Source organism: Dendrobium catenatum, unplaced genomic scaffold (assembly GCF_001605985.2).
Source record: "Dendrobium catenatum unplaced genomic scaffold, ASM160598v2 fragScaff_scaffold_1220, whole genome shotgun sequence".
NCBI classification, from domain to species: Eukaryota; Viridiplantae; Streptophyta; class Magnoliopsida; order Asparagales; family Orchidaceae; genus Dendrobium; species Dendrobium catenatum.
Genome location: NW_021319682.1, coordinates 4733270 through 4744656, shown reverse-complemented (window position 1 = coordinate 4744656; position 11387 = coordinate 4733270). Strand labels below are relative to the sequence as shown.

General features: G+C 35.3%; 1 protein-coding gene and 1 pseudogene across 1 annotated transcript; both read right to left on the bottom strand.

Annotated features, from left to right (window-relative positions):
- Positions 1–1976: 1976 nt before the first annotated feature.
- On the bottom strand, positions 1977–5972 carry LOC110101252 (annotated as a pseudogene).
- A 2471-nt stretch (positions 5973–8443) lies between these two features.
- LOC110101251 (oligopeptide transporter 1-like) lies at positions 8444–11382 on the bottom strand. Its single transcript, XM_020829061.2, has 5 exons — positions 11342–11382; positions 10677–11249; positions 10198–10465; positions 9532–9714; positions 8444–9064 (listed from the first exon to the last, which is right to left on the bottom strand). The coding sequence occupies exons 1-5, from the start codon at positions 11380–11382 to the stop codon at positions 8444–8446; spliced, it is 1686 nt and encodes a 561-aa protein (XP_020684720.2).
- Positions 11383–11387: the final 5 nt, after the last annotated feature.

Genomic DNA, 11387 nt, shown 5'->3' with positions numbered 1-11387 from the left:
TTTCTTGCAATCATTCCTTGTTGTATTCCTAGAAAACATTTGAACATCCCGACGAAGATATGTCATAAGTGATCGAACACCCAACCATTCAACACAGTGGAAGGGCAAATCATGCATAATTATGCAAGCAGTAAATAAATCACGAAATTCAGCATTGTCAAACTTATGATTAATCATATAAATAGATGCACTAGAACCAGTTTGCAATATGAGCTGTCCTATATCATGTAAATCTCTTTTCTTGCAATTTTGCAAGTGTCTCCTTAAGTTACCAATGCCATTTTTACTATTACATAAGTATTGAGAACCACATCTTTTACATTTACACCTTTGTTTACCATCTGTAGGATTAGGTAACATCTCAAAATGACCCCAAACCTTGGAAGTCATCCTTCTACGCTTCTTAATTACAACTGAACCATCATCGCATGCATCATCAGATGCATCTAAGCCCTCTACCACATTGTCTTCAATGCGAACTTCATCATTTTCTTGAAAATAATTATCATGAAGTGTTTGAATCCTCCATCTATTATAAAAGTTATATCAAATTATACAAATGAAAAATGATAATTTACCTTTAAAAAATATTCAACACACAAATAGTCAAATACACAATCAGTGAAATACAAAATTGTTGTAATTGCAATTGTATATAGGGATATAACCCACTTCCAACAGGCAACAGCCAACAGGAATGTCAGGAAACAAAGAATTCCAATAGTCAATACACAGATACACTGATAAGGAATAACAGCCACAAGGCTGACAACCCACAGGGCAAAACAACTCAACAAGTCACTAAGTCGGCAAGCAGCCAAGCAGAATAAATGAAATCCAAGCCAACTGCTAACAAAAAGTCGGAACTTCAATTTTTAAAACCCTAAGCCGAGTTTCAACAAAAATCTGTGCAAACCCTAAGCCAAGCCAACTGCTAACTAAATAAATGCATCTTAAGATGAAAATTGAAAATTCGTAAAAAACTAAACAGATAAAAACACAAAATGTGCAACAGTGCAAGCCCTAATCGTTATTTCAAAGCCACAACAACTTCAAATTGGAAGGAAGAATCGAAGAAGCAAATAACTCAGAAAAAACCACTGTAGTCTCTACTCTCTAGCAGTAGCAGTGCCTCATTAACCAAAAAAAAAAAAAGAATTGCAACACCCATTACTTGACGTCAAAGATAACCGAAAGTAAGTTAACCAAAAAATCAAACCAGGCAATGAGGTATTAAGGCGAATGGCCATGAGCCAATGAGTCGATGACGATTGACGAAGAATCAAAGAGCCGCAGTCCAGGAGAGGAGGAAATCTCAGCGAAATCGAGCAGCCCTAGCTTAGGGTTTTCTCGCTCGAAGAGACGAAGTCACGAACACCGAAGTAGCGAACGTACTCGGTCTCGGTATTAGGCGCTAGTTAAATGCCCTGAGGGTAAAATTGTAAATTCAAAAAATGGGTTGAAACAGGTCATTTTTGGGTTACTCGGGTTGACCCGAACCCGACCCGTTTCGGGTTCGGGTCGGATTTTTGGGTCATGTCAAATGTTGACAGCCCTAGTTGAGATAGATCTCGCATCGGCGAGACTGACGACTGCGAAGCAGGGGACATGATTGATGTCATTCAAAGTTAAGGACAGGGCCGGTGGCATGGAAAGATGAAAAAGTCAAGACGGGATTTGGATGCCGTGTGAAATTTTAACATACTAGGTAATATTTTTGTTGTTATTTAAGTTTTTAAATGTTAATAAAATGTAAAATTTAGATGTTAAATGTGTAAATGATGAGATTTTGAGTGTTATGCATGTAAATATCTCAAAAAAATTTCGTTTGATTAAAACTTTAACTAGATAATGCTTTCTGAATTTTGTAATATTGAATGATATTAAGAACTAGCATTAATGTACACAATTAACTGGAAGAATTTAGAAGTAAGCATAATATAGATTCTGCATCTCAAGGCCAGCTCTTGACAATTTTACAACACTGGGCAACCTTTAATTACAACTCCAGAAGCTGTAGGGCAACTTGCAAGTGGGCAATGATCTCCTACAACACCTCCCCACCAATTTATTCCAAAGATGTTATGTGATTGTAGGGCAAAATAGATAAGTATTCCCATGAAGGCTACTCCAGCTTCTAAAGCAGCAGACATTATATAGGTGTGCCTTGCCCACCATTCCTTATGCCTTTTGTAAATATAATGGTTAAAGAAAATTCCAACCGCACCCCACATTGTATAGTTCACTGAGTGTACTGGTGGAACACCAGATCCACCTGAGATGAGTAAAGGAACATGAATGTACTTGAACCACTTGTTTTTAGGGAAGGCTTTTGCAAGCAACCAAAATGGTATGGGTAGCAATAAGCCTAGAAGGAAGAAGAAGTTCAAAGCCGAGTATTGTCCAAGCTTGCCAAAAATTCTCACTGGTCCAACAAGACCCCAAATGATGGATTCATTATAGAAAACATCATTCCCAGGGCAAGTCCACGGGCTCCCTAGTGGAAGTTTACTTGGGTCACATATGTGCTCCACAGTTTCAAGAAGCATCCATGCTGTTCCATAGGAAACAGAAGCTGCTATCACACTGCCTGTAAACTGTGATTTTAACCACAAAAAATATAGACATGTTAGAAGACTTCTATATTTTCTTGTAGATGATCCCACATAGTGGGATAAAGGCTCCACTATAAGAAAATCAGCGTTTACCGGCGGTAATTCCGGCGGTCAAATGACTGCTAGAATTACTGGCGGTTAAACTGGTTGTTATTGTTGTTGATGTTGTCTCCTGTTGTTGTTGTTGTTATTGTCATGTTTTACCAAATTGCTGTCTAGAAGGAAATGTTTAGATTAGACTTTGCATGAGAGAGAGAGAGAGAGAGAGAGGGAGAGAGAGAGAGGTTTTACATTTACAATAGGCAACTATGCTGCACTTGAAAATTGTAATATGAATTTTCAAGTGCATGTCATAATAAAACTGTTATCTACCAAGTCATCTTTTTTACCTTTTTTATATCTTAAGAATTTTCTGAATGCTTATCTTATAATTGAAATGATATCAAGGCTAAAAACATCAAATTTGTGTCCATGGCTTCCACTAGCTCAAATTACCTGTGTGATGAACATGGACTTCGGTGGTATTTTCATGTAGTGCCCCAGTTTTAAATCACTAAGAAGTGTGAGTGCCTGCCACAAGCTTATTGTGCCATATAGTTTGAATGTCACATTTGCTAGAGGCTTTCCTGGTAACATTAAGCCAAGGATGTACTCAGAAACAACACTTAGCCCTGGTGCCTGCATGATAATTAATTAGCAATGAGAAGTTAAGTTAGTATGCATAGTAATTTACATACTTTTCTCTTACCTTTTTATTGTTGGTTTGAGTAGATCAATGAAATACTTAAGCAGTTGATCTTGAATATAATATCCCTTTTAATTTTCTAGATGTTTTTGTGCATTTCAATTGATTATCTTTTTTAAGTGATTAATTTTGACCCCAATTTTTTTCAACACTAATAGTTTAATTGAATCATATATTTGGGTGAAAAAATGGCTTTGCTTTACTTATAGCACTTGAGTGCTTTGAGAGTTTTGACATATTGGTATTGCATTTTGTTGAATGTGTGAGTCAATAGGTGTCTGTTAGCTTATTTGATAAAATAGTAGAAGTTACTATCAAGGTTCTGTCATCAAATTTCTCCAAAATTAAACTTATATTTTAACACACAACATATTAAAAAAAACTTGTTGCATGTCATATAAATAAGTACCTGATTTGTCGTTGCGATGAGGACTCCAATAGGTAATGTGAATAACATAGCCATAGTGGCAGCCAATAATACCCCCCACCACGGAAGTTGCAGTTGTCTATTAAATCCTAGGCAAGTAAACATGGAGAGTCCAATGACCACAACTAAGAGAAAAATAAACCACCATTGAGGTACAGGCTCATAATTTCTCTTCATCAATCTGATATGAACATCCTCCATCTTCTCCTTAGCATATACTTTTGAATTTTTCCACATCCTCCAAATATCCCTATAAATTCAAAACCTCATAGTAAGTTTTTTTTAATTTAATTTACTTTGACAAACTCTGGAGATAAGTAATATCAAAGTCATAGGCTTCATTTGGGATGGTTTTCTTATTGCTACTTAAAGCAGCTTTCTATTATAAAAATTTTATTTGTTCTACTAGAAAGCTGCTTTAAGAAGCAGTAAGAAAATTGTTCCAAACGAAGCCATAATCTATACTTACTTTCCATGATGGAGAGCAACATGCATGATTGTAGCCGTTAAGCTAGCAAAGTTAATGCAATAAACCAAAGCAAATGCAGCAGATATGTTCAACTTGCTATAATTCTCTTCTTCTTGGACATTTAGAGTGAAGCTCTTATCATTGATGATTCTTGTTGTGTTGTAGGGTTGGCCAAAAGAGTCATAAACATTAGCTGAGATCAATGGGTAGCGTTTGGCATTGTAAATGTTAGTCCAATATGCTAGTGGAAGAAGCACATAAACCACTAAGAAGAAGCTTATCATTATATTGAAAATTGCAGTTGCAGGTGTAGCCAACGGGCTTCCGAGGAAGCCGGCAACGGTTGACCAATCGAGACCAAAGGATCCGATGCCAAGCCCATTAAGTCCAGATCCAAGCTGCTGCATGGTGATGGAATTTTTATATACTAAACAGAGAACAGAGATGCTGGAGATGGCCGGGAAGAGGAAGCCTGGGAAGGCATAGTAAGCAAAGCTTCCAATGAAGACTAATATGAAGAACTGAAACCTTGTTAGACTTCCCTTCTTTCTCTTCTCCTCTCTCATTGTTGCTTTATCAATTAATACTTCTTATGATTTTCTTTCTCACCTGTGTGCTATGTACTAGCAGAAATGCTGCCATGGGATGTATCTTCCTGTGATAGAAAGCCTTAACAATAGTTATTATTCCGATGGCGGCAGCGCCGCCGGAGCCTGCGCCGGCGAAGATGGTGATGAGGCAGTGCTCCTTCATCGAAAAGGGACCTGGATTGAGCGAGAAGGACCAATTTGTGAAAGGTAACTTTATGTCTTTCTTAGGAAGAGATTTTGCCAGAAACCTTCCTATAGGAAGACTGATAATCTGAACACAAACAGAACTGATATACAGCTGGTTTGTTCTGTATCCAAATAATGTGTTTGTAAATGAGAGCAAAGCGCATGACATCACACCAAGCACCCATACACGCCAAGTTAGTACTGTGAGAGTTGGATTGTCTGTTGGATCCACTGTTAGTCTTACTTCCTCAATGGGATGGTCATTCTCTTCAACTGAAAATGGCTTATTAGATCAGATACTTGAAAAACAATTCAGTATTTTGGCTAATAAGCTATGTTAATGGCTAAACTATTGAAATGGAGAAATTATTCTGTGCGGAGGTCGGACGTGGCTCTATGTTCGGAGGCGAATCAGGTGCAGCCACATCAGCAATATCGAGCCACGATACTGAGCGAAGGGGTGACGTGATGTATTCTGGTTAGTCTCCAGACGACGTTCGGCGTCCGCACAGAATAATTTTTTAATTATGTGAGAGTAGTAGAGATGAGCTTTCTATTGTATTAGAATGACTAGTATATGATATTTTCTGTGTACTTAAATATATAAAAAAAAATATCATATGATGGTCAGTGCATATGATATATATGATATGACATACAAGATTTCTCTTTTTCAAGAGGATGATATAAAATGTGTACTTTATGATAAAACATATACCCTGCCAGCCTTCTGCAGGATCTAAGCCATATTTCGAGCTTGTTGGTGAAGCAGAAGGAACTGAAGCTTCTTCCATGGCACTGAAACACTCAGAGAGAAAAAAAAAGAAATTTCAATGAAATTATACAGCAAGCCATTGTGTTCTCTCTAGATTTAAATAGGTACCTTTACATCATTTTTTTATTAATTTATATTATTTGAATTGAATTTTTCAACTGAGCAGTGCCCTTCCATGGTAAATACAACTTGATGAAAGAGACTAACATAACTTTGCGTTTGGTTTTATCAAAAATTATGAACTTCCATTGTTTTGTTATAGTTTTATCCAAAATCAGGCGATTTTTTCTTTGTTATGTTTTGAGGCTTAAAGATAAGTAAATTGGGTTTTATTTTGAAAATTTCTTAGTTTGATGAGTATAATTGGTTTTTAAAAGACCTATTTGATGAGTCAACAAAAAAAATTGTTTGATCGGTACAAATCTCGAGGTAGTATTTGAATTGAAAATTAACATATATCGGAATTGAACTTCTACGTGGTACGAACACATTAACGTTACAGATGATCCGATCAGATGAAATTTAATGATATTATCATTTAACTATTAACATATAATTTTATCGTTGAATTTTAATTATTTGCTTGTGGAAAAACTGGGAATTAGATAATTGTTCTTAATTATGTATAATTTTATATACTTCAATTGTGGGAAAGAGAAAATTCTTGTATCTTTTATTGTATAGCGGATTATTGCAACTGAGTCAGATCCTGTGATTTTATCCTAACTTTTTAAAAATCCGAAATTAAGATATTAAACATACAATATATTGTTGTAGAATTTTTAGTATAAGATTTAAAATTTAAAAAAAAATTATTTTTCTTATTTATAAAATTATCATTTATAAAAATTATTTATTAGCATCTGTTAACTTTTCCTGATAATTTCTTATTTATAAAATGAAGTTTGTATTATTATTTTATTAGAAGTTAGTATAGATTATACTGTTTGACTCTTATAGTTTATAAAGTTAGTATAGATTATACTATTTGACTCTTATAATTTATAAAGTTAGTATAGGTTATACTATTTGACTCTTATAGATTTTTATAATTTATTTATTGCCCGATAGAAGAGGACAATTTGTGGCCTGATATTTTGGAAAATAAATAAATTGAATATTTTTTTATTTATAAAACGGCCAGTAGGTATTTTTATTAAATTTAAAGTCAATTAAGAAAAATAAAATTTGGATAAAAAACTTTCATGATTTTTTTATTTTTCTAATAATTTATCTTACAGTTGTTAAAAGAATATTTTTAAATAAATTCTGCCCATAAAAATAAAAAATTTAAACCGACTCAAATAAAATCTTTATTATAGTGTATTTTTACAATTTTATCATTATTTTTATTGATGAAAAATTTAAAAATAGAAATAAAGTGGATTCAAATATATCCCCTTAGGGCCTCTAGCCTATAAGGTACCCTTGGATGAAGCAACGAATAGCCTGACAATGATCCTTCTGTCAGGTTGGGTTGACTGCTTCCTTTGACTAAGTAGATTAGGGACCATGATGACCTGAGATGAAGGAACCATGGGATTTTGATCGGGTCTATCATTATTCTGCCCACCATCCGCTTTAAGTGCAATGTGGTAAATTTTTTATACTTAAACTCTGCTGCAACTATTCTCCAAATACCACGTATTTGTTTGACGACTAGCCTTAATCGAAAGTTCACTCTCGTTATCAAGAGGGGTAATTAATCATTATAGGGCTTGTGCCTATAGAAAACCTGAACTCATATCATAAAGTCTTTGCAAAATGAGGGCGAAATCTCTGGGTTATGCCTTATGAAAATTTTCCCCGGAACTTGAGCATTAGAAATCTCCTCGACAACACGAAAAAAAAATAAAGAGAAAAGGGGAACGGAGAGGCCGGGGTGTGAATATTTGGAACCCACAAGTGATTACCATTAAATTAAACTTTCGGGCTGAGTGCACAAGGAAGAAGAAGCTAACCTTATTGGGCTTAAAGTCAAACTGATTTGTCTTGGTTGGAGTTTTAATTTTGGATCATGAATCATGCAATTCTAAACATGTATGAGAATCTATTTCGTCAAACCAAGTTAAATCAAATACTCCAATTCAATTTCTTGTTAGTGCTTTGCATCAAAAGTTGTAAGATCTCATGCAAATTTTCTACTTTATATTAATGAAGTATGTGGGATGTGCCATCTCAAGATGTTTAATCTACCTACATAACACTCAAAATTTTATCAATTACATATTTAACGTTATACTTAACTATTTATAGAATATATCATCTTCCTAACTCCATTAACAATGAAATCCTATATGTCATGATGGGCTAGAGGGTGGAAACTAGGAGGTTAGGATGAGGATCTCGCTAGAGTTCATGATGGGGGACCAATGAGAATGTTCTACTTTAAGTGTTAATAGAATGTAAAATTTAGAAGTTAAATGTGTAAATGATGAGATTTTGAGTGTTATGCATGTAAATATCTCAAAAATATATATATATTTGTTTAATTAAAACTTTAACTAGATAACTGTTTTTGAATTTTGTAACATTGAATGATATTAAGAACTAGCATTTATGTACACAATTAACTGGAAGGATTTCAAAGTAAGCATAACATAGATTATGCATCTCAAGGTCAGCTCTTGACAATTTTACAACACTGGGCAACTTTTAATTACAACTCCAGGGGCTGTAGGGCAAGTTGCAAGTGGGCAATAATCTTCTGCTGCACCTCCCCACCAATTAATTCCAAAGATGTTATGTGATTGTAGGGCAAAAAAGATCAGTATTCCCATGAAAGCTACTCCAGCATCTAAAGCAGCAGACATTACATAGGTGTGCCTTGCCCACCATTCCTTATGCCTTTTGTAAATATAATGGTTGAAGAAAATTCCAACCGCACCCCACATTGTATAGTTCACTGAGTGTATTGGTGGAACACCAGATCCACCTGAGATGAGTAAGGGAATGTGAATGTACTTAAACCACTTGTTTTGAGGTAAGGCTTTTGCAAGCAACCAAAATGGGATGGGTAGCAAAAAGCCTATAAGGAAGAAGAAGTTCAAAGCTGAGTAGTGTCCAAGCTTGCCAAACATTCTCTTTGGTCCAACAAGGCCCCAAATGATGGATGCATTGTAGAAAACATCACTACCAGGGCAAGTCCACGGGCTCCCTGGTGGAAGTTTACTTGGGTCACATATGTGCTCCACAGTATCAAGAAGCAGCCATGCTGTTCCGTAGGAAATAGAAGCTGCTATCACACTGCCTGTAAACTGTGATTTTAACCACAAAAAATATAGACATGTTAGAAAACTTCTATATTTTCTTTTAGATGATCCCACATAGTGGGATAAAGGCTTCACTACATGAAAATCAGCGTTTGACCGCCGGAATTACCGGCTGTTACTGTTGTTGTTGTTATTACCATGTTTTACCAAATTGTTGTCTAGAGGGAAATGTTTAGATTAGACTTTGCATGAGAGAGAGAGAGAGAGAGAGAGAGAGAGAGAGAGAGAGAGAGAGAGAGAGGCTTTACATTTACAATAGGCAACTATGCTGCACTTGAAAATTGCAATATGGATTTTCAAGTGCATGTCATGATAAAACTATATCTAACAAGTCATCTTTTTAGCCTTTTTTTATCTCTTAAGAATTTTCTCAATTTTTATCTTATAATTGAAATGATATCAAGGCTAAAAACATCAAATTTGTGTCAATGGCTTCCACTAGCTCAAATTACCTGTGTGATGAACATGGACTTCGGGGGTATTTTCATATACTGGCCCAGATTTAAATCACTAAGAAGTGTGAGTGCCTGCCACAAGCTTATTGTGCCATATAGTTTGAACGTCACATTTGCTAGAGGCTTTCCTGGTAACATTAAGCCGAGGATGTACTCAGAAAGAACACTTAGCCCTGGTGCCTGCATGATAATTAATTAGCAATGAGAAGTTAAGTTAGCATGCATAGTAATTTACCTACTTTTCTCTTATCTTTTTATTGTTGGTTTGAGTAGATCAATGAAATACTTAAGCATTTGATCTTGAATATGATATCCCATGTCCCCTAATTTTCTAGATGTTTTTGTGCATTTCAATTGATTATCTTTTTTTAAGTGAACAATTTTGACCCCAAGTTTTTTCTACACTAATAGTTTAATTGAATCATATATTTGGGTGAAAAAAAATGGCTTTGCTTTACTTATAGCACTTGAGAGATTTGAGAGCTTTGACATATTGGTATTGCATTTTGTTGAATGTGTGAGTCAGTAGGTGTGTGTTAGCTTATTTGATAAAATAGTAGAAGTTACTATCAAGGTTCTGTGATCAAATTTCTCCAAAATTAAACTTAAATTTTAACACAATATATTAAAAAAAACTTGTTGCATGTCATATAAAATAAGTACCTGATTTGTCGTTGCCACGATGACTCCAATAGGTAATGTGAATAACATAGCCATAGTGGCAGCCAATAATACCCCCCACCATGGAAGTTGCAGTTGTCTATCAAATCCTAGGCAAGTAAACATGGAGAGTCCAATGACCACAACTAAGAGCAAAATAAACCACCATTGAGGTACTTGCTCATAATTTCTCTTCATCAATCTGGTATGAACATCCTCCATCTTCTCCTTAGCATATTCTTTTGAATTTTTCCACATCCTCCAAATATCCCTATAAATTCAAAACCTCATAATAAGTTTTTTTTCTTACTTCAACAAACGCTGGTGATAAGTAGTCTCAAAGTCATAGGCATCGTTTGGGATGATTTCTTATTGCTTCTTAAAACAGCTTTCTAGTATAAAAATTTTATTTGTTCTACTAAAAAACTGCTTTAAGAAGCAGTAAGAAAGTTGTCCCAAACTAAACCATAATCTATACTTACTTTCCATGATGGAGAGCAACATGCATGATTGTAGCCGTTAAGCTAGCAAAGCTCATGCAATAAACCAAAGCAAAAGCAGCAGTTATGTTCAACTTGCTATAATTCTCTTCTTCTTGAACATTTAGAGTGAAGCTCCTATCATTGATGATTCTTGTTGTGTTATAGGGTTGGCCAAAAGAGTCATAAACATTAGCCGAGATCAATGGGTAGCGTTTGGCATTGTAAATGTTAGTCCAATATGCTAGTGGAAGAAGCACATAAACCACTAAGAAGAAGCTTATCATTATATTGAAAATTGCAGTTGCAGGTGTGGCCAACGGGCTTCCGAGGAAGCCGGCAACGGTTGACCAATCGAGACCAAAGGATCCAATGCCAAGCCCATTTAGTCCAGATCCAAGCTGCTGCATGGTGATGGAATTTTTATATACTAAACAAAGAACAGAGATGCTTGAGATGGCCGGAAAGAGGAAGCCTGGGAAGGCATAGTAAGCAAAGCTTCCAATGAAGACTAATATGAAGAACTGAAACCTTGTTAGACTTCCCTTCTTTCTCTTCTCCTTAAGATGCAGTGCTCTGGCCAAGTAAATGACAAACAAAATATGCAAAAGAATCAGTTTTGATAATTCTCAATGCTCAGAAATTTAGAAAATTAGAACTGCAATTACTTGAAAAGAGAGACTTGAACAAGGTTTGATGGCCACCACATATATG